Source organism: Mustela nigripes, chromosome 7 (genome assembly GCF_022355385.1).
Source record: "Mustela nigripes isolate SB6536 chromosome 7, MUSNIG.SB6536, whole genome shotgun sequence".
NCBI lineage: Eukaryota > Metazoa > Chordata > Mammalia > Carnivora > Mustelidae > Mustela > Mustela nigripes.
The window spans coordinates 90484674-90508950 of record NC_081563.1 but is presented as its reverse complement, the minus strand read 5'-3'; the positions used below and the strand labels follow the sequence as shown (position 1 = coordinate 90508950).

Genomic DNA, 24277 nt, shown 5'->3' with positions numbered 1-24277 from the left:
TGCACTCTCCAAAAATAGCTATTCTGGAAACTTTGTGCGGGAGGTGCGGGTGTTTCTCCAGGATGACCCCTGTCCTAAGAACAGCCACACATGGGGTGCCTGGGAGGCTCAGTGGGTTAAGCCTCTGCCTTCAGCTCAGGTCATGATCTCAGGGTCCTGGGATTAAGCCCCGTATCAGACTCTCTGCTCAGCAGGGAGCCTGCTTCCCCGCCCCTCCTTTCTTTGCCTGCCTCTCTGCCTACTTGTGATCTCTCTCTCTGTCAAATAAATGAATAAAATCTTTAAAAAAAAAAAAAAAAAGAACAGCCACACATTACAGTGATGACATGGTCCCCCAAGACGGCCCCTCAGAGATGCAGGGAGATGCAGTGGCCTGAAGCCTCACTCTTGCCCTCGAGTCGCCATAGCCAGTACCCTCCCCATCTCTCTGACCCCACCTCAGACTTGCTCTGAATGTGACCCTTGACAGAGTCACTTCCCTCTCCCACCTGTGGAGCCTTGCCAGTGTGTGAGAGCTGACAAGGCTAGTTAGGGTGCCAAGGAAATTCTGGGTATTCTAGATGAAGTCTCCAGAATCAGAGTGATTTAAATGATGTTTAATAAAAGGATTGGCCACGTTACACACTGTGCAATAATAATGGCCCTGCACAACTCCAGTGAAATCTTGCCATCCTCTGTGGTTGGGGAGCTGGGTGCTGGGGTGGTTCTGTGCTTGCTGATCTTTTCAGGCTTCAGTGCGGGTTCTGCCCTCTATGGCCTTGGCCTCGACTGTCTCAGAAGCGTGAGCTCTCTGTGGGTTTCAATAGTTACATGGACTCTCTGAAGTCTACTAAAGGTTAAACCAGACAGAATATAGCACAATTCTCCCTTGGATGCAGTGGGAAGCTAACTATCACCAATTTGAGAATACAGACCTGAGTCTTCCAGATTGTCTCTGTGTGGAAGCTCGAGCCAAACCGGAGTTTGGCTGTCAGAATTCAAACGAGGGGGTTCTTTGTAAACCCTGCATTTAGTTGCAGATGCAGGGACCAAGGAGGCTGGATGCCTTGTGTGCCCTTCAAGTTGTAGGCTCTCTGTAACCTCGGAGTCTTGTGTGTCTGATAATGGCCCTGTAGTGCTCAGCAGTCACACCAGCCCTGTCTTGGCTTTATCCCATGGCAGCTGCACAGAGCCAACCTGGGGTTGGGGTTGGCCCAGTCCCAACACTCCGAGGAGGTTCATCGGCTGCAGGAGCAGATGCAGGGGCTGGTGCCTCGGGACCATGTGGCTGAGCTGCAGCAGCTGCTAGAAGAGGAACGGCAGGTGGCTTGGCGGTTCCGTGAGGAGTGCCTTCTCCAGAAGGAAAAGGGGAGGCGGCTGGAGACACAATGGGTGAGTGGGCACAAGGGCCCCAAGGCCCTGCTGATGGTGACAGTGGTGGTGAGGTTGGATCACTGGTCACTTGGCTGAAAACTGCCATCCCAGCTCCTAGAGGTCTGCTTGTACGGCAGCCACAGGATCCAGTTTTTCACTCTGAACAATGTGGGACTTTCTTGTCCACCAGAGAGGGGTGGCACACAGCCACTCAGGGAGTGATGAGCCTGCTGACCCAAAAGGTCTCTCCTGCATGGGGGCTGCACACGTCTGTAATAGGCCACATGACCACACACTCAAGCTGTGGACAGGGCCAAAAATGTGGTGATGCAGATGCATGAGTGAAGCTGAGGGCAACAGTCCCACCCGTGGAGCCCTGTGGGAGTTCTCCTGATTTCAAAGGAAAGCCAGAAACTAGATTTTTACACGAACACAACCAATTTCCAAAAGATGCATCTGATTAAAAAAAAATCTTAAACCATTTTGCTGAATGAAAAAAGCTACCCACAGGCACACAAGAACTATAGAAGTTATATACTGGATGCATGTGGATCTAGGTGTCAGAGGTACAGAAATGAGCACACACAGCAAAAGCCTGTGCTCTTCTGGAGCCTTAGTGAGGCGGGGTGGAGACAAACGAGAACATGAGTCATGAGGACAGCATGTCAGATGGTGGTGAACTGATGAGTGCTATGGAGTGGGACGCTTTGCAGTTTTAAACAGCAGGCTGGAGAAGGTGTTCCTAACATGTTACTGTATGAGCCAATACCTGAAGATGTTGAGGGAGCAAGCCTTCCACTTACTGTGGAAGAGTGTTTGAGAAGTAGCAGGAGCCACATGTGCCAAGGCCCTGAGGTGGGTGTGTACTTGGCATATTTAAGGAGGATGAGAGGGAAGCAGGAGAAGGGTGGTGGGATGGGAGGCCAATGAGGAGTGACACACATCTGGGGACCCTGGCTGTGTACCAGGCACCACACTAGGCATCTAGAGACCTAGATAGAAACAGAGCCGCTCCCTTAAAGGGGAGCAGGACACTGGCTGCAGAGGTCAGGATGCAGGCTCCACTACCTCCCAGCTGAGTGAGCTTGGGCAGCTACTTACCCTGTCTTTGCTTCAGTTTCTTTGTCTGTAAACAACAGATGCCAGTGGGTCCCCATGTCAGAGCATTAGTGTGCGGCATCCTCGAGTTGGCACATCTGACATGCTTGAATAGTTTGCCCTGTGTGCACTCTGAGTCGGTGTTTAAAAGGCTGAGAAAACTCCCTCCTGAAATATTCATGAGCAAACACTGGGCGGTGGGGGGGTGGGGCGGTGTGCAGGTAGGAGCCTGAGATCAGGAGTGAGGGGATCTCCATGAAGAGGAAATTGGAGCAAGACTCTAAAGGCGGGTAAGAGTTGAGGTTTGTGAAGCACAAATTCTGTAGAAGAATAATCTTCCAGCCTTCCAGCCATGTACAAAAATGTTAAGCAGAAGATAAGCTCAGCTATGATAGAATATTGACAAAGCAAAGAAGTATAATCAGAAGTTGTTTCTGGGGCGCCTGGGTGGCTCAGTGGGTTAATCCTCTGCCTTCAGCTCAGGTCCTGGGATCGAGCCCCACATCAGGCTCTCTGCTTGGCAGGGGGCCTGCTTCCTCCTCTCTGCCTGTGTCTCTGCCTACTTGTGATCTCTGTCTGTCAAATAAATAAAATCTTAAAAAAAAAAAGCCGTTTAGAAATACTCAGTAACACATTTGGGGAAATACATTGGAGTCATTTATGATAAATTCTTAGGAAAGCAGTCCACTAATTCTCTGTGAACTACAAAAAGAGGTGTCAGCTCTTGGCTTGTGGCAGAACATTCATAAACATTTCTCTGTGCAGATGAAAGGTTATCTCTAGCCACTCCCAGATTTGTAGGTTTTAGCTAATTTCCATTCTAAAGTAACTAAGCCTGCTATGATTCTTTTTGAAATGTAAACTGTTGGTCTGTAACCTTTTATGGCAGGAAGAACATGAAAAAGAGCTTAAAGACACGGAAGAGCAGGTAGAAGAGATGGGAATGGTTCTGAAGAATGTGGAAATACTCCTACAAGAAAAAGTGGCTGAGCTGAAAGAACAGGTCAGTGATGGGCATCTGTTATTACCACATGTACTTTCTGAACTTTTTCCTTCTGTGGGTATTTAAGTAGCTATTCCAGGGTGAGACCATCCTCATAGAATGCAGAGACAGCCCCAGGTTTGTTTAGAACCACTGAACCTGGGACTCCATCTAAACTTTAAGAATCTGGACATAAAGATTTTTTCGGAAGATGAACAGTTAAAAGCAATCAATAGAAAAACTGATTTTGTTAAATATATATTTATAAATTATATTTGTGCATTGTTTTGAGAATTGTTTTAAGGTACATTTGAGGGGTGTTTATATAATCTCAGAAAGGACATTCATTTGTTCATTTGTACAGTCATTGGCCAGATATTTACCAAGTACCTGTCATGTATCCCAGCATTTATTGTTCTGAGAAGACCCTGAGATGGGCCCTCATGGGCTTTACATTCTGGAGGTAGAGACAGACAATAATAAGAGAAATGGCCTCAGGTAGTGAGAAATGCTCGCTCTGAAGAAGAGATGGTGATGGATGGGAAGTGGTGGAGATGGTTGGGGACCACTATTTTCAGACGTGGTAGGAGCAGACACCCAGTGGAGGGTCTGCCTGTGCCCCCAGTCTGGCTCATTGGGCCAGACTTTCCCATGCAGTGTAGGGCTGACTGCCTGTAGCACCTCCAGTCAGTGGGACAGCCATAAAAATGCAACCACATGTCTCCATGTGTTCTGAGGGACATGCCAGAACCCCGACGAGGAGGGCATCCAGGCAGAGGTGCAGTGTAGGCAAATGTCCTTAGATGGAACCAAGCGTAGTATGTCAGCAGGCCACCAAGGAGGTTGTTGTAGCTGATGGGTAGGCAGGACTCTCTCAAGGTCAGGAGTTTGCTTTTATTTTAGTTGCAGTTAGAAGCCATCAGAAGATTTTAAGCAAGAGTATGATATGAACTATATATTTTAAAATAAATCACTCTGTGGGAGAAAGGAAAATTTTGGGTTGCTATAGGGAGCAAAGACCAAAAAAAGAAGGCCAGAGCTGTTGTGCTCGATGAAAGCTTTACAGTCCAATTCAGCCGACAAGGTCCACTGGTAAGAACTGGGAGCCAAGCAGCCAGCACAGAGGGTGCAAGAAACAGGAGACACAGGGAAAAGTCTTAACCAAACACCAGCTACTCTTAGAAGAGTTCTACTGAGAGCTAGAAGAAATTGTGAGAATCTGTAGAAATATTTTTATTACAGTAATCAAGTATGTTTAGAGAGCTCCTGAACTAAGCCCAAACAGGATGAAATATTTGTGTCACCTCTTGTTCCCTGGGAGGTAGAAGGTCCCAGGGGGTCACATTCCCCTCCATGACCATCTTCCTGGCTTTGCAGCTTCTTCTCTGCCATTCTCTGACTCCCTAGCTGTGTCCCTGGCCAAGTGTCACAGACTCTCAGTGACCCCCACCTGACCGTCTTTCTCTTGTAGGCACCCTCAGTTTGTTTCCTCTGATCTGGCAAATCCTCAATCCTGGTGAAATCCTCTTGCTCCTGCACCCCTGCCCCTGTGAGGTCCCATCTGCAACCCTGCACCACTCCCCAACCCCCGCCCAGAACTAGCCTGTGCTCTGGCCCCACGAACCAGCCACCTGTGTCTATGCCTGTGCCACAGTGCCCAGCCCTTCCCTTCTCAGGGGCCTGCACTGCCACTCCCAACCCAAAGCTTAGGGAGCCTTGGCCCTGCCTCTGCTCCTCTTTACTGAAGAACCTGCAAAGGATTGTCCGCATACTTGCACCTGTTCCCCCTTTTGTTCTCCCATACCGCTGGCTCAGGTCCCAAGTCTGGGGGTTGTGATGGAGGCCCCCACTGTGTCCCCACTGAGCCCATCAGTTCAGCCTTTGGAAGGTTTCATCCTGAGCTCTGAGCCCTGCAATGTCCTTGTGTCCTCTTGTGCTCTATTCTTGGCGCAGGAGTGGCAGCAGCGCTTTCCCAGTGTGTAAAGTGCTGGCCCCCTCCTCAGAGTACAAGGCAGAATTCCTATGGGGCCTCCAAGGCTCTGTGGGATCTAGTCCCCTCCTCTCAGTGCCTGCCTAGTCAGTGTGGCAGCTCTAACCTCTCAGTGAGCCTCCTACTACCCTGCCCCCCAGCCACAGCCTCTGGCCATCCCTACTAACCCCCTAGTCTGGCCAGCCTCTGGGCCTTTGCACCTGCTCCTCCCTTTGCCTGGAGTGTTCACACCCGGACAGTCTCAATGCTCCTTTCCCTGCCTTATTCAGATCTCTGTTCACATCAACAGAGAAGCCTTCCCTGTTCACCCCAACAAAAGTAGGAACTCCCTCCTCGGTTGTCTGTCCCCTCCCAGTGAAACCAGTAACCAGAGTGTTAACTAGGACTATTAAGCTATTAAGTACAACTGTAACTTTTCACCCAGACCTTTTTTTTTTTTTTTTTTTTTTTTTGCCTGTAAACATCTCTGACTCTTTGACCTTGGGGGAAACAGATTTCAGTCTTGCCCTCCTGTCTCTGTCTCCTCCTCCTTGTTTGGCTCTCTCTCTTTTCCTTGCCATGCACTACATGCTCTGTTTATCTTTGCTGCATATCAGGCAGGCAGACTTGGGTTTGGTTACACAGTTTTTCCTTAGCACTTGTCGTGCCTCCACACCACATATTTCTTTCTGGTCTGTCTGCTTCCCTCAGAATATGTGCTCCTGAGAGCAGGGCTGTTGCGAGGCACTAGCACTACTTGTTGAATGAATGAATGCAGTTTTGACTTCCAAAGCCCAAGACCAGGCCACACGAACCTTTATAACTAGAGTGGCCTTGGGTCCCCATTGCTGTGGCTATGGTGTGTGGTGACCAGCCTATACACCCAGGGCTTTGAGGGTGGACGCAGTGCTGGGGTACACCCTGGGTAACGTGGTGGGTCTGCGAGCACACTGAGATGAACCAGAATGACATGTTTTATGTTATGCCGGATTGTCCTTTTTGAGTTTAGTGATTGTGGTCCTTTTACATCTTCATTTCATGGTAAAATCTACTATCACAAAATTGACTTCAATTTTCTCTATCACATAATTCATCAGATTCTCAATTTCCTCTTTCACTCCAAGGTAACAAAAATTGTCATTCCACTCACTGTTTGTCTCAAATGCTTAAGAGCCCCTAATCTGTGGTCTAAACGTATGGTGGTGGGGAAGGCCAAGTTGTGATGCAGCATGTCTGCATGAGAGTCACAGAAAAGTATGGTTCTCTTTCCTCTCTAGTTTGAAAAGAACACAAAGTCTGATTTGCTGCTCAAGGAGCTCTATGTGGAAAATGCTCACCTGATGAAGGCACTTCAGGTCACCGAAGAGAAGCTACAAGGTGCTCAGAAGAGAAACCACATTTTGGAAGAAAAAGTTAGAGCTCTCAACAGACTCATCAGTAAGATTGCTTCAGCTTCTCTCTCTGTGTGAAGAAGACTGCTTGTTTTCCTGGAATTCATTTTGAAAGAACATCTTTTAAAATTAAGCCACCATAGTGCCATAACTTTCTATGGTTCATTGGCTGTGCACCGGGCATAGCAGGTTTCTGATTCTTTCATGTTCACCTCACACACATTTAAAAATGTCTGTTGTGCCAGATGCTCAGAAAATAGACATGCTGGAAAAAACTACATTTTTATTAGTGGTCCTGGGTAATTTCTGTAGGTAAAATTCCCAGTTTTGCTACCAGTGGGTGAAACAGATTATGCCAGCTTTCAGCGAAGAAAGACTAAAAGAAAATGGTAAAATTAATTTCAGTGTTGTACTTTTGACCTTGGCTGCAGAGAATAAAATGAAAAATAAGTGCTCTGGACACTTTCACCCTTTCACTACTACTGCTTTGGGTTTAGATCATTAGCATTCTCAATCTGGGTCTATACAGACATTCGAGAAGGACTATTCACTCTGACCGTCCACCCTTCTCCACCACAGGAAGATGTTTGGGGAGTGCCTATTTTATGTCTGTGGACTCAGGGATGATAGTATTTATTGTGAATGCAATCTTGTCCTCAATGAAATGTCATCACACTGGAAATTGTATTATATATGTAAAGAAGAAAAACTATAGTTTTATATCCAAAATATATGTAAGTTATGGTTATTCGGTTTATGGGAACACACTATGAAAAGTACTATGAAGAGTCACTGTATTTACAAAAACTCTTTTCTATTAAAATTGTTTTAACTTCTAGGTTTAACTTTTTTTTTAAGATTGCTTTTTATTTGACAATGAGAGAGTGAGAGGGCACAAACACGGGTAGCAGCAGCAGGAGAGGGAGAAGCAGGCTCCTCACTGAGCAGGAAACCTGACATGGGGCTCAATCCCAGGACCCCGGGACCATGACCTGAACTGAAGGCAGACGCTTAACTGACTGAGCCACCCAAGTGCCCCTAAGTCTAACTTTTTTTTATTAAATATTTCAAACAAAATAGAAAAATAGTTTTGTAAGAAACACTCCTATACCCATCAATTAGATGTATTAAAGTTTTTAAAAAAGGTATTAAAATCCTTCTGTTAATATTATAGATAGAGTTGTAGACTCTGCTCTGTTGCTCTCAATCTCCTTCCCCTTCCTGGAGGCAGCCACTACCCTGAATCTGCTATACGTCATCCCCTTCTGTCTGTATGTTTACTATCTGTGCATAAGAAGAACCTTAAAGCCCTGTGGAAGACACGAAAGACTGGAATAGGAGCTCCTGTTTGGCTCAGTCAGTAAAGCACACGACTTTTGTTCTAGGGGTTGTGAATTCAAGCTCCATGTTGGACATGGAGCCTACTTAAAAAAAAAAAAAAAAGACTGGAATAGATGGATAGATCAGTTATTGGATCGAAGACTCAACAACATAAATTTGGTTTTTCTCCATTAACTGATTAATGTAATATAGCCCCAATAAAAATGCAAGTGGGCATTCCCTGCCCCAGTTGACCCCTTGTCCCTGAATCGGACAGTTCTAAAGTTTACATGTACAGCTTGATAAGCGAATAATAGGGAAAACTGGAAAAAGAAGAGCAATGAATGGGAGCTAGTTCTACTAGTTATTAAAAACTCTCAAAGTTTAGGTTACATGGCTATATACATTTGTATACGTTTGTCAAAACTCATCAAAGGGCATACTTCTTCACTCACTGCGGGCTTCTTCTGGCTGGAACTAGAGTAACAAAGAGATTGGAGGGGTGCCTGGGTAGCTCAGTGGGTTAAAGCCTCTGCCTTCAGCTCAGGTTATGGTCCCAGGGTCCTAGGATCGAGCCTCACATTGGGCTCTCTGCTCAGCAGGGAGCCTGCTTCCTCCTCTCTCTGTGCCTGTCTCTCTGCCTAATTGTGATCTTTGTCTGTCAAATAAATAAATAAAATCTTAAACAAACAAACAAAAACAAGGAGATTGGATCTAGTAGTCCTGAACAATATTATCAAACAACTGACATTTATAGAACCCAACAACAGTACACTGGAACATTTACCAAGATAGACCATATTCTAGGCCTTGAAAAAAGCCACAAAAAAAAAAAAAAAAAATCAAAAGGATTTAAGTCATACAAAGTATATTCCTTGACCAAAAAGGAATTAAATTAGAAATCAAGACCAGAATAATTATCTGGGAAATCCCTAAATATTTGGGAACAATAATTGACTTTTAAATAATCCATGCACTGAGTAAGAAATCAGAGGAAAACTTAGAAAATATTTTGAAAATGAAAACAAATAAACCAAATTTGTGGGGTGGAGCTAAAGCATTACTTAGGGGAAGATTCATGGCACTAAATTCTTGTATTAGAAAAAAGGTCTCAAATCAATGACCTGAGCTTCCACCTTAAATAACTAGAAAAAGGAAAGCAAATGAAACCCAAAGTAAGCAAAAGAAAGGAAAAAATGAAGATCACAGTAGAAGTCAAGGAATAGAATAGGAAACCTCATGCTAAGAGCTAAGCCTAGCCCTGGAGCCTGTTTTTGTAAATAGTTTGATTGGCGCAGCCACATGCATTCACTTCTGTACTGTCAATGCTGCTTTTGTGCTTAGCATTAGAAACTGTGTGGCCCACAAAGTCTAAAACACAGAAAGTTTGTTGACTCCTGCAACAGAAAATGTTGGGGGGGGGGGGGGGAAGCCAATGAAACCAAAGGTTGGTTCTTCGATAATATTGATAAAGTTGATAAAACTTTAGCCAGAATGATCAGGATAAAGAAGAAAAAACAATTACCAATATCAGGAATCAGAGAGGTGACATCACTGCAGATGTCAAAAAAAAAAAAAAAAAAAAAAACAAAGCAGAACAAAACATAAAGCAATATTATGAACAACCTTATGCCAATAACTTCAGCAACTTAAGACAAAATGCAGTGGACAAAAAATACCAAAGCTCATACTGGATATAAAAGAAGCTGAAACTTCCCACAAAGAAACTCCAGGCCCAGGTTTTTGGGGGTTTTTTTGTTTTTTTGTTTTTTTTTTTTTGTTTTTAAGATTTTATTTATTTGAGAGCGAGAGAGAGCAGGAGAAGAGGGAGGGCTCGAGGTGGAAGCAGATTCCCTGCCAAGCAGGGAGCCCAATGCAGGACTGGATCCTGGGACTCCAGGATCATGACCTGAGCCAAATGCTCTTAACCAACTGAGCCACCGAGGCGCCCAGGCCCAGATATTTTAAACATTTAAGAAGGAACATTTAAGAAGGAACGAACACGAAGTCTATACAAACTCTTCCAAAATATTGAAGAGGTAGTATTTCCCAACTCATTCTATGACCGGGCTACATGGTCTTTCAACATGATAACACTACAAACCAATATACCTCATTGAACACGTGCAAAAATTCTCAACAATATTTTAGCAAATCAAATCCAACAAAAAGTATTAGAGCATCATGACCAATTGGGTTTTATCCTAGGAATGCACAATTGGTTTAACATTGGAAAATCAGCCACTGAAATTCACCATACTAACAAATTAAAAGACAAAAAAATATATGATCATCTCAATATATGATTAAAGAGGATAGGACAAAATCCAACATCTGTTCCTGATAGGAACTCACAGGGAAGTAAGAATAGAAAGGGGTTTCCTTAATCCGATGATGGGCATCTATAAAAAGCTCAGCTAAAGTCCTAATTAATATAAAAGATGGAATGCTTTCCTCCTAAGATCAGACACAAGATACAGACTTCTGACCATTTATTTCTAGTACTCTCCTGCAGGTTCTAAATAGTGCAATCAGGCAAGAAAAAGACAAGGCATCCAGGTTAGAAAGGAAGGAGTAAAACTCTTTCTTCACCAAAAACATGACCACAGATGTAGAAAATTAAAAAAAAAAAAAAAAGATTTTATTTATTTATTTGAGAGAGAGCAGGAGAGGGAAGGAGAGCACTGAGGAAGAGGAGAAGCAAACCCCTCCCTGAGCACAGAGTCCTGGAGTGGGGCTGGATCCCAGGACTCTGACAACTAACTGAGACACTTAACTAACTGAGCCACATAGGTGCCCCAAAACTTTTACAAAAGATTTTATTTATGAGAGCGAGTGAGCACAAGCAGGGAGAGGGGCAGAGAGGGAGGGAGAAGCAGGCTCACTGCTTGGTGGGGAGGGCCCCAGTGCAGGGCCTGATTCCAGGACCCTGGGACCATGACCTGAGCTGAGTGCAGACACTTAACTGACTGAGCCACCCAGGCATCCCTAGATGTAGAAAACTTGATGAAATTTTTTAAAAAGCTATTAGAACTATTAAGTGAGTTTAGCAAGGCTATAGGATGTAAATTCAGTATCAGTCATATTTCTATTGACTAGCGGCAAACAATTAGAATTTGAAATTTGAAAATACTTACAATAGCACCAAAGCTACTGTAAGTTTGAAATACTAACAGAAGATTTCATAGATCTGTACACTGTAAACTACAAAATATTGCTGAGAGAGATGGAAGACAAATAAATGGGAAGATGAACCTTGTTTATGGGCTAGAATATCGTCAATACTGTTAAGATGTCAGTTCTTCCCAGATTGATAACGCAGATCCAGTGCAGTCTCAATTAAAATACTAGGTTTGATTTTGGTAGAAATTGACAAGCTGATCCTAAGTTTTATATGAAAAGCAATAGACTTGGCATAGCTAAGACAAACATGAAAAAGAAGAAATTTGGACCATTAGCACTACTTGAGGAATTATTATAAATTACATACACTACATAAAAATAGCATGGGTATTGGTGTCAGGATAGATAAATAGATCATTAGAACAGAACCAAGTCCAGAAATAAGCCCACACATAGGCATTTAAGTTTTTTGGTTTTGTTGTTGTTTACAATGGAGAAAGGATAGCCTTTTCAACAAGTGGTACTAGAAGAGGAAGGCCACATGCTACCACTTTCCCCCTGCGCAAAATAACTTTGGGTCCATACTTTGTACCATATATGAAAATTAACTCAAAATGGATCCTAGACCTAAGGGTAAATCTAAAACTATAACACTTCTAGATGAAGGAAAAAATCTTTTGTGACCTTGAGCTGGGCCAAGACACCAAAAGCATAATAGAACAAATGAATACAACAGATTTTTATCAAAACTAAAATGTTTGCTCTTCAAAATATATTGTTAAGAAAATGAAAAGACACATGGAGGACATTAGGAGAAGGAAAGGAAGAGTGAATTGGGGGAAATTGGAGGGGGAAACAAATCATGAGAGACTATGGACTCTGAGAAACAAACTGAGGGTTTTGGAAGGGAGGCGGTGGGGGCGATGAGTGAGGCTGGTAGGTATTAAGGAGGGCACGTGTTGCGTGGAGCACTGGGTGTGGTATATAAACAATGAATCTTGGAACACTGAAAAAATAAAAAAAAAAAAAAGAAAAGAAAAGACAAGACAGAAACTGGGAGATAATATTCACCTCATAAAGGACTTGTATCCAGAATATATAAAGAACTCTCAACTCTTAAGAAAACAACACAGGTTTTTTTTTAAAGGACACATTTTTGGGAAAATCACCAAAAAAGATAGATTCCAAATAATCACATGTAAAGATAGTCAACATCATTAGCCTTTAGGGAAATGCAAATTAAAACCTCAACAGAAGGCGTTACATATGACACACTAGTAGAATGGCTGAAATGGAAAAGACTAACCAATACCAAGTGTTAGCTAGGATGTGGAAGAACAAGAACTCTTATATGGCTGGTGTGAATACAAAATGCACAACCACCTTGGAAGACACTTTAGCAGCTTCTTAAAAAGTTAATCATGTATAAGGATGCCTGGGTGGCTCCAGTTATTTTAAGTGTCTGCCTTTGGCTTAGGTCATGATCCCAGGGTCCTGGGATCCCTATGGGTAGTCTGCTTCTCCCTCTTCTTCTTGCCCCTCCTTGTGCTCTCTCTCAAATTTTTAAAAATCTTAAAAATGGTTAAACATATATATAACTTCTACTCCTAGTCATTTACCCAAAAGAAAATATATGTCCATTAAAGACTTGTATGCAAATGTTCCTGGCATATTTTTTTATAATAGCCGAAAACTGGAAACAACACACTATTAGCAAGGATGGAGTGGGAAAGGGCATAGTTACTGTCAGTTCTGATGGTGATGCAAATTATAATTCCTATATATTTTGTCAAGAGCAATAAAGATTCTAATTTTCCTACAGATAAAGCTGCATATGTAAAAAATATGTACCAGGTTAGTCACATTAGCTTTGTCTGTAGTAGTAAAAGGCTGGAAAGTAGTAAAAGGCTGGAAACAGTGTCCCATCAACAGGGAACTAGATTTTAAAGAAAAAGTATTTAACACTACATATTAGTTAGCTAGGGCTGCCATAACAAAATAACAGACAAGGTGGCTGGAACAGAAATTTATTTTCTTGCAGTCCTAGAGGCTGGAACTCAGTATTTTGTTCCTCTTTTTTTTTTTTTGAGGACCTGTCCCCTTGGATTGCAGACATCCACCTTTTCTGTGTATTCATATGGTCAACACAATCAAAACCAAACAATGATGTTAATAAATATTAGAAAGTGGCCAAGTCACCATGATTTTCAGCTCTTTTCGTTTTGCTAAAGATTTTATTTATTTGACAGAGACACAAGCAGGGGAGTGAGAGAGGGAGAAGCAGGCTTCCTGCTGAGCAGGGAGCTCGATGTGGGGCTCGATCCCAGGACCCTGGGATCATGACCTAAGCCGAAGGCAGACACTTAACGACTGAGCCACGCAGGAGCCCCTTCAGCTCTTTACATGTATCAGGCAAAGCTAGTTAGGAAATATAATGGGGCAAAGACTGCATTCACATTAGGAACAAAATCTAGAAAATAACTGGAAAACCACTTAGAAAGAAATGGGATTGGACTTTGTGTGTGATCAGTCAGCAGTGAACACACTAAGTGGTGGGAAGAGGGCACTTTCCGGGCGTCTGGGTGGCTCAGTGGGTTGATACCTCTGCCTTCAGCTCGGGTCATGGTCCTGGTCCTGGGATCAAGCCCCACATCAGGCTTTCTGCTCAGCAGGGAGCCTGCTTCCCTTCCTCTCTGCCTACTTGTGATCTCTGTCTGTCAAATAAATAAATAAAATCTTAAAAAAAAAAAAAAAGGGCACTTTCACTTCCTACATTGTTTTTTTCTAACTGCATACATATTACCATCATAAGAAAAAACATGTTTAAAATTCTATCACAATTTTAAATAGGCAGTCAATATAAATCAATACAACATCCAAAATCTCAGATTTCCAAGTAGTATACATTCATTTCAAATAAGGAATATACTTATTTGGTAAATTAAATACAAAAATATATCATATAATGTAAGTTCTGGAATGCTGGTGGGCCAGCAACACAGCAATGTCTTTCATGGCTGCTCATCCTCACAGGGGACTCAACGTGGACTGCAGGCCTCACCTGGCTGCATGCTAGTAGAACAAGGGAGGTCAACACAGACCCACAGTTAAAATATCAACATCATCCATCCCATTCACTAGGGAAATTGTCTTTATTGTTTATCTGCAGAGATTTAATTAAAGATCTGATCTGGCTACAAAAACTATTGAGGAATTTTTTCCAGTAATGAAGATAATCTGTAAAGGGCAGCCTACAGATGAAAGTAGGTATGAAAACATAAAAATCCACATCCCAAGTAAAGTTTTTCTATAACTTGGTTTCTTGGATATAATTTTGGCCAGAGAAGTATCTCCCCTATGTAAAAATGAAACTGCATATTTAGTATGTGACAGGTTATGAATTTATCTGGACTTTTAAGTTTGAATGCCTCTTTCAGCTTACTGTAGCAGCCATGGAGGGGACTGGCAGAGAAAGGCCACTCTCCAGCCTGGGCCATTCAGAGTTCGTCAGACAACAGAGGGTGTCCTCCACTTCACTGACCAGCTTCATGTGTCTTTTCAGTCAGTGTGAATCTCGGGGGGAAACTGCATAGAATTCCTGGCTTACCCCGTTTCTATTCCCCTCTGCCAAGTGGTGATACTGGTTGCTACCCCACAAGCTCAGCAGGGAAGAGCCAGATCAATTGCTGTTGGGAATGGGCAAAATCTAGTGTTATTCCTTTCTGCCCTCCCAAGTAGTCAGATGAATTACTATCATTAAACATTACATATATTGAAAATTTGGTAGACCATCATCCTCACCTGCCCATGTGATTTGGAAACACATATCCCAGAAACCTAGCATCTGGGCTTGTACTACACACACCACCAGAAACAACACAAGATGCAGAGACCTACCTTCTCCCTATGCAGCAAGAGATTATTTAAAACAAACTCAACAGCAGTGGGGCGGCTGGGGATGAGCTGGGGTCAAGTGTGACTTTTTGGTCTCTTTTTCCCTCAGCACTGCCTAGACATCAGGCAGGCTGCCAGCACCATGAATATCTGGACTTCAGAGAGCATCTTTGACCACCTATAGGAAACTGTTATAACAGCTACAATACAGAAATACCCAAACTCTATGAACCCAAATGTGGTTGGAACTGATTTATTGGATAGACTTCTAGATCCCTCTGGAAAGTTGCGTAGCCATACACTTTTCAGCACAGAAGGGTTGCCTTCCATTGTGAAATCTCTTATTGGTGCAGCAAGAACTAAAACACAGGTACAAGAACATTCTGTAGTTGATCCTACAGAGAAAACAATGGAATTTCAATCTACTAGTATTTTATTTACAAATACAATTTCAGTAGTTGAAACTCACATACAAACCACATTCTCCAGACACAGATAAACTGTTGACTTGAAGACATTAGCTGAGGGGCCTGGGTATCTCAGTGGATTAAGCCACTGCCTTTAGCTCCTGGGATCAAGCCCCACATTAGGCTCTCTGCTCAGCGGGAGCCTGCTTCCCCCTTTCTCTCTGCCTACTTGTGATCTCTGTCAAATAAATAAATAAAATCTTTAAAAAAAAAAAGACATTAGTTATTGTGAAAGGAGTCCCCATCTAAGCAGCTACCTTGAAAGACTAAGGGCAAGTACAGGATCTTCGATTGCTAATAATGGGCTGAGAAGCAATGGAATGGATAATAAAAAAAATTAAATGCTGAGAGGCATCTGGGTGGTTCAGTCAGTTAGGTGCCCCAGCTATTGACTTCAGTTCAGGTCATGATCTCAGGGTCATGAGTTCTACCCCAAGGTTGGGCTCTGCACTGGGCATGGAGTTTGTTTGGGATTGGGTTTCTTTCTCTCCCTCTGCCCCTCTCTCCCATCTAACAAAAACAAAACCAAAAAAACCCGAGACTGAGGAATGGCAGCTCCAGCAAGAGGGCATATAGGGATACCAAGAGCAATAGCACAGCAGCATTTGTAAAATGTCAGCAAATGACAAGGAAGGCTAGTAGGCGACACCCACTCCCCCAGGTCTCTGCGAGTGGGCAGTGTATTTGTTATTTAAAAAATCAGGATGCCTGGGTTGCTCAGTCAGTTAAGTGTCCAATTCTTGATTTTGGCTCAGGTCATGATCTCGGGATTGTGGGACTGAGCTTCCCTCTAGGGCTCCCACTCAGCAGGGAGTCTCCTTGGGATTCTCCCTCTGCCTCTTTCCCCCACACAGTCACTGTCTCTCTGAAATAAATAAATACATCTTCAAAAAAACTATAATTTAGGCAGTTTTTTTTTTTTTTAGATAAGCTGAAGAAAAGCTATATGACTTTTCATCAAACCAAAGAGGTGTAGAGTTTCTAAATAAAAGGGACCATCTGAAAGTAGTATTGTTTGAAATGACTACCTAATTTTAAGGATTCCAGTATTTATGCAAAAATTTCATAATTTCTGATAAGTACTTGTAAATCATATTGGCATAATAATCTCCTTTAAGGAAGAATTTTAAAACTGGTCATGCACTGGAATTCTTGCAAAGCAGAGCCACCTGAATGCAATTACCCTGCTATGATAAAGTTCACAAACTTGTATGAGGGAATACTCTATTTTTTATTTTTTTAAGTTTTATTTTAATTTAATCTCTACACCCAACATGGGGCTCCAACTTACAACCAACAACTTACATGACTGAGCCAGCCAGGAGCCCCTGAGGGAATGCTCTTTAAAAGGAGGAATTACAGGGGAACCTGGCTGCCTCAGTCGGTTAAGTGTGCGACTCTTGGTTTTCGTTCAGGTCAGGATCTCAGGGTTGAGAGTTCGAGCCCCACATCACACTCTGCACTGGGTATGGAACCTGCTTAAGGTTCTCGCTCTCTCTCCTTCTGCCCCTCCCTCTCTCTCTCGCTTTCTGTCTCCCTCTGCCTCTCTCTCTCCCTCTGTCCCTCTGAATGAATAAATAAATAAAAAGAGAAATTACATAGTCTTAAAAGACATATTAATTTGCATAAAATAGCTTGTTCCGCTATAAAGCACCATTATAAACCACAGTGTTTTGTTCTGGTACTTAAATAACATTTTTGGAGTGAAAATTATCACTAAAGTAACACATGACCCAGACAACAACAAAAAAGAATTTTATTATATTAAAGAGTACTATATTAATTTGCCGAAGTTTTATCACTTAGGAAAGGTTATTACCTTCCTTGAATTTGTACTATAAGACAGTATGCTATACCATGGGCTGGAAATGTACACTGGAAAAATAAAGTCATTACCAGGGAGGACAAAGAAAATCAAATATTAACAAATGCTTACTTCCATTAAAAAAATTTTGTCAAAAAACCACATTGTAGTAACTGTAGGAATCTTGTAATTACAGACATAGCTTACAATAGTTTATTACAAAGAGGAGGATGAATCCTGTACAAAAGAAAAGCAAACCACTCCTTTGCTAGATACTCCTGGTTATCTTGAAGAACTTCTGTAAAGAACCTTTAAAATCAAAGAGATGAGGGTGGAGATGGACGTGCAGCACATTCTGTTGTGTGGCTGCCCCTCACACCACAGGGAAGCCTAGTGGCGCCTCAGCACAAGGTCAGGACAGCACATGCTCCAGAATGCCCTGTCTAACCAGCTGCTCACACTTCCACCGGGGTAAAAAGTGCTGAGGGGAAGGGCGGGGAGAGGGAGAAAGAGAAAAAATTGGAAAAGAATTGAAAATTACATTTTGCATCATTAAAAAGCAACAACTGATCACCTATTTTTCAAGCAGCTGAGTAGCTAAACGTAAGTACATTTGTTATTTTAGTCAATTGAAATGAAGCCACTTAAAACTCTACTGAATTCTGATTTTTATAAATAAATTTATAGTTTGCTTCATTTAAACTTAACTGAAGACTTATGCATTCCATCAGGAATTTTGTTATCTGCATTTTGGGAAACCCCAGGGTGGGATTCTGCACCAGTGGACCACAAGGGGACAACAGCTTGTTGGGAAGACCACTGAAAGGAGCTTCTTCTCAATTAAGCTTCTCTAGTATTGAGCCTGAACATTTATTCTCATCAATAACTAGAGTAGCCTCTATCCTCCTGTATTTTTCAAGGATTAGAAGTATCTGTAATTTGCAGGGTGGGTGCTGTTCACACACTGCATGTAAAGACACTGGTACCCAGCTAAGGCTCATACTCCATGTCCTTCCAAGAGAAAACCACTCTCATTCTGAGGCCAAAAAGATTCTCCCTGTCTGATTCCCCCAAAACATAGGGGCTTAAAATGGGAGCGTTTACTGAAGTCTGGGGTGGGAAAGTACAGGCAGCAAGGCAGAAAACTTTCCAATCTCACAGATGACCAAAGAAGTCTCAAAGAAAAGATAGACGTTCTTGGGTAAAAACCAAAAACCCTACATTAGGAAGTTCACAGCAAATAATCTTTGAAAATAACTGCAGCATGAGGGATTATCACAATAGTTTAGGGAAGTGTGCCATGGTTCCATGGGCCTATGGGCCTTCCTCACCAGCTCACAGGCCTATCATGGGCCCTGAGACAGGGATTTACCTCCTGACCAGTCAGGAAGACACCCTGCTGTCTAATTTGTTAAACGGATTTTTAAAATGCCTTAAGAATGTGAAATGTAAAAAAAGAGAAAATATATTTAGTTGTTCGTTTAAGTTATTCCAATTCCTACTACAAAGTAGGGGGGGGTTCTGATTTCTGGGCACATAAACATGCTTGCTATATGGACAAGTATAAAGAAATCTATGGCAAAAAAATGTGTTCCTATTATTGTTTTATATTATGTGGATGATCTACACCAAATTCTATAGAAAACTGTTTTTAGATGTGGTCAGATATTTTAGAAGTAGATAAATAGATAGTAAGTAAAAGACACATAAAAATGTCCTCTATTTTTATAATCGAGGGTGGGCAATACTGAGACAAGTTAAACATCTCAAGGGGAAGGCTTCTGCACGGTCTACAGAGAGTGACAACTATCTAGCACTGGGAGCAGGAAGGGGTGGGGCGGGCTCAGCTGGTTTCTACCTGAGCCAGCCCCACCTGGGCACTATGGTGGAGAGATCAAAGAGCTTGAGAGAGAAATTCAAACACAGGATGACAGTGTTTGAGATGAAGTTTTCTCCTATCTTGCTTTATGAGGATAGCTTTGTTCTTGTGAATCACAACTTCCTGCTGGGTCTTCCAGAAATACAGATTTTGATGAGAGCACTTCTTCATCATCTGCTTTCTATTCATTCTATCTACTTCCCAGAGGATACTTGGGAGGGAAATTTTTGCTCTAACAATCAAAGATTTTAGGATCCCTTGAAGAATCTCTTTAGGGGTGCCTGGGTGGCTCAGTAGGTTAAGCTTCCGCCTTCAGCTCAGGTAATGATCTCAGCATCCTGGGATCAAGTCCCGTATCAAGCTCTCTGCTCGGTGGAGAGCCTGCTTCCCCCTCCCTCTGCCTGCCTCTCTGGCCTACTTGTTCTCTCTCTCTCTGTGTCAAATAAATAAATAAAATCTTAAAAAAATAAAATATAATATAATAAAATAAAAATAAACTTTTGATCGATATCACTATTTCTTTGCCAAAGAACTAGAATTTGAAAGGTGACCTACAAGCTGAAAATGAGCACTTAGCACCTTTTTTTTCCCCCCAAAGATTTTATTTATTTATTTGACAGGCAGAGATCACAAGTAGGCAGAGAGGCAGGCAGAGAGCAAGGAGGAAGCAACCCACTGAGCCACCTAGGTTCCCCGAGCACTTAGCACCTTTTTAATAAATTCAAAGAGAGCTGTTAAATCCAACAATTTAATAAGCCCTTAATAAGAATAAGCCCACTTACCTAGAAAAAGGCTCACTGTGTAATTTCCCAGTAACATGCTTAGTGTTAAATACAAGCAATAACCTAGTAAATTAACCTTTTCTTGATATATGCAAGTCTTTATATTTAGAAAACAGGCAAAACAGTGTGTCTTATACTAAGCATAATGCTTATGATACACATGCTCATCACAAGGCAACATTTACTTTGCTACTGATTCTAACATTTGCATCGTTCAACACTCTCATAGGATTTAAAGTATCTCAACACGAGAAATACCTGACTATTTTTTTTTAACAGGACTGAAGTACCATCATCAACTTCAAATTCTCCATAGTCTTTTAGACACCGCACCTGAAAAAAACAAAAAACAAAAACCTTTTGTTTTATCTAAATTATGTTTAATATATAGTGACCATAAAGTAAATAGGGGTTATAAAAATACCCACCCAGTACAAATGCTAGGCTTTCTGTCTCTCTGTTTCATCTCTGTGTACCTGGGCCTAGGACTCCTTACTGACAAGCCAACTGTCCTGCTGGGATGGGGAGAATGGCAGGATCTCCACATGTATGTGTATGTCCATGCCGACAGCAAAGAAACCTAGGGAGCTGGTGAGGGAAGACAACATCACATATCGTGTTCCCTCTGCAAATCCTGAAAAATCAAAATACCTATCTACAAAGTAAAGAGAATGTTATATTGATTCCAACTTGCCTCTTAACAGATTCTTCCATGAAATATCAGTATCTGAGAAAAGAACATAGGTAAGTCTCTACAATTTCTGTTTTAAAGGGATTCTTCTAATCTTCTTCAATATTCAGATTATTTCCCAGAAATATGTAGAAGTACACCATGAAAGAAGAGATGCAGACTCACATCAGAAGAATCAAGAGAAGTTCTTTGTCAGGAGGTAGGAGGGGTGAGGCAGCCTTTTGATAACCACTTCTGTAACTGCCAAGAAGATTACCAAGAGACTGCAGCTTTCAGTTTTCCTCTCCCATGAGAACCCAGGATAGGAGTTGGTGCTCCTGAGGTCTTGCATTAGTATGAGTGAAGCCAACCCCACCAGCAAGTTCCAGTCTTCTACTTTTCCTAGATTTCATGCCCTATGATCCCTCTGAAATCTTTTTTTTTAAATATTTTATTTATTTATTTGACAGACTGAGATCACAAGTAGGCAGAGAGGCAAGCAGAGAGAGAGGTGGAAGCAGACTCCCTGCTGAACAGATAGTCCAATGTGGGGCTCGATCCCAGGACCCTGGGATCATGACCTGAGCCGCAGGCAGAGGCTTTAACCCACTAAGCCACCCAGGTGCCCCATCCCTCTGAAATCTTAACATGACTTCCAAAGGTATTTTACTTAGTTCAAAAAACACCATTTAAGAAGAATCTCCTCCCCTGCCCCAATGCTACATTTTTGCTTCTTTAAATAGACTTATAGAGGCACCTGGGTGGCTCAGTGGGTTAAAGCCTCTGCCTTTGGCTCAGGTCATGATCCCAGGGTCCTGGGATCAAGCCCCACATTGGGCTCTCTGCTCAGCAGGGAGACTGCTTCCTCCTCTCTCTGCCTGCTTCTCTGCCTACTTGTGATCTCCATCTGTCAAATAAATAAATAAAATCTTTAAAAAAAAAAAAAAAGACTTATGTTATGGAAAACCTCAAATACTCAGAAGTAAAAAGACTAATATAATGAAACTCCATCAACTGGCTTCGACAATTATCAACATGCGGCCAATCTTGCTTCCTCACCTACTTCTGGATTATTTTGAACCAAATCCTACATACCATTTCATCCGTAAATATTTAAGTACCTATTTCTAAAAAATGAGATTCTATTTATTTAATTTTTTAGAGGTTTATCAATTTTATTCTTGCTCACAAAGAATCAGCTTTTGGTTTCAACTGATTTCTTTTTCTTTTCTTAAGTTTTTATTTAATTTCAGTTGCTGTTATATTAGTTTTAGGTGTAAGTTTTTTTTCAAGAAACATAATCTCAAAACTGTTATCACATCTTATTAATCATTTTTACTATCATGAAATTCCCGGCTAGTATCCACATTCCCCCATCTATTTCATCACTGTTTTCTTTAAGGCTGCCATGTTACATCAGAACCCAACGAGAGCTACACATGACACATTTCTGACATGTCTCCACATCTTTTACAGTTTTTTCCCTTTTTCCCTTCCTCTTGGCAATCTACTGATAAAGAAAGTGGGTACTTTGGTAGTTTCCCACAAACTAGATTTTGTTGTGGGTACCTATGGGGTCACTTAACATGTTCCTCAGTCCCCGAATTTCCTATAAACTGAAGTTTTATCTAGAGGCTTGATCAGATCAGGTTTGACTTTCTGGCAAATGGTGTTACACACTTCCTCTTGCAAGACCTCATGAAACAGAATGTCTGGTTGTTCCTTTCTAGATGTTACGACTGATCAGTGGGTCTAGGTGTTACCTGTACCCATCCGTAAACCTCATCATCATCTCCATTAACTTTTCACCTACTGGTTTTAGAAGCTATTTGCCTTTAAAGTAATTTAAAATAATTTCTGTTCGACTAATCTACCAACTTAAAACATAGGTTCATATGTTTCATTCTGCTTTCAAAATCTACGGGTTGGTCTTCCACTTTAGTTTTTTTAATAACATATAAAGCATATATATGGTTCCAAAGTTAACACTGTTAAAATATGTATATTCAGAAAATTTTAGCTATTCTATCCTATTCCCACCATCCCCCTAGAAGTAACATTTTTGGTTTGGATATATGTTTCTTTTTTAATGTTAAGTTAATATATATTCATATACTCCCTCTTCTTAGACAAACGTCAGCATAATCTATGCATTGAAGAAAAATCTATTTTATCTTAGTGGTTTTTTTAAAAGATTTTACTTTTAACTAATCTCTACACCCATCATAGGCCTCAAATTCAAGATGAAGAGCATCATGCTCTACCGACTGAACCAGCCAGGCACACCAAGAAAAATCCATCTTAAAAGGTATACTTACCTCGATATATAGGCTTTTCGGAGGTTTCATATCCTGTGTGATGTCCAAACCTTCATCTCCTCCCAGTGACTTCATATAGATAGCAAGGGATTTTTTATAATGATTGAACCACTCCATCTATAAATATAGTCATTTTACAAAGTTATAAAAAGAAAAACTTGCAGAAATTGTATATTTATCCTTTCATAAATAGCACATTTTCCCACATAGATCACTACTGACCATTCATTCATTTAAACTGCAAGTATTACGAATTGCCTGTTATGAACTGGTCTGGGGATTTAGGATAGATCATTTAACAAAGTGAAAATCTCTATGCTCACAGAAGTTACATTCTAGCATACTTAATCACAGACCTAAGAGACATTTGACCAGATACAAACTCCATTTCAGAATTATGATCTCTCTAAACCCTGCATTGATAGTTTTTCTGGAAACCATTAAAACCCTGCTGAGAAAAACACCCAAGTGTCCATCAACTGATGAGTGAATAAGATACGTATATCCATACAATAGAATATTATTCAGCCATACCTCAGGATGGTACATGTTAGCACATGGATGAACCTCAAAAACATGCTAAGTGAAAGGCACAAAAGGCCACATACTTACTACATGATTCCACTTAAATGAAAAATCCGTAATACAAAAACCTATATAAAAAGTAGATTTGTAACCTCCAGGAGCTGGGAAAACAGGAGACAATGTAGAGTAACTGATAATGGATACAGAGTTTCTTTTGGGGGTGATGAAAATGTTCTGGAATAAGATGGTGATAACAGATACTCTGAATATACAAAAAACCCCAAGTTGTATATTTTAAAGGGGTAAACTTTATGTTATATAAGTTACGTCTAAGTAAATCTGTTATTTTTTTTCATTGTTGAGAGATATTTAAGACCTAAATATATGCAGGGATTACCACATACATGATTCAGTATTATATCAACTCACCTATAGATTCAATTAAATTTCAACCAAAATCTCCAAAAAAAAAAAAAGAAATAGGAGCACCTGGGTGGCTCAGTGGGTTAAAGCCTCTGCCTTCGGCTTGGGTCGTGATCCCAGAGTCCTGGGATCGAGCCCTGCATCGGGCTCTCTGCTCTGTGGGGAGCCTGCTTCCTCCTCTCTCTCTCTCTGCCTGCCTCTCTGCCTACTTGTGATCTCTGTCTGTCAAATGAATAAATAAAATCTTAAAAAAAAAAAAAAAGAAAAGAAAAAAAGAAA

At 41.5% G+C, this 24277-nt stretch overlaps 2 protein-coding genes across 6 annotated transcripts in view; one reads left to right on the top strand and one right to left on the bottom strand.

The window, feature by feature from the left end:
- The window catches only part of NINL (ninein like), an 82773-nt gene extending 75135 nt beyond the window's left edge, over nt 1-7638 (top strand). For all 5 annotated transcript variants that reach the window (XM_059406419.1, XM_059406418.1, XM_059406416.1 and 2 more), the window contains 3 exons: nt 1162-1371; nt 3341-3454; nt 6680-7638. In XM_059406419.1, the coding sequence (XP_059262402.1) occupies nt 1162-1371; nt 3341-3454; nt 6680-6871 (516 nt within the window). In that variant the 3' untranslated portion in view covers nt 6872-7638. The remainder of the gene's footprint in view (nt 1-1161; nt 1372-3340; nt 3455-6679) is intronic.
- A 9693-nt stretch (nt 7639-17331) lies between these two features.
- Nucleotides 17332-24277, bottom strand: part of GINS1 (GINS complex subunit 1) — a 19325-nt gene continuing 12379 nt past the window's right edge. Inside the window, exons 5-7 of the mRNA XM_059406414.1 lie at nt 23051-23167; nt 20321-20395; nt 17332-17882 (exon numbers count right to left, since the gene is read on the bottom strand). Coding sequence (XP_059262397.1) covers nt 17814-17882; nt 20321-20395; nt 23051-23167 — 261 coding nt within the window. The 3' untranslated portion in view covers nt 17332-17813. The remainder of the gene's footprint in view (nt 17883-20320; nt 20396-23050; nt 23168-24277) is intronic.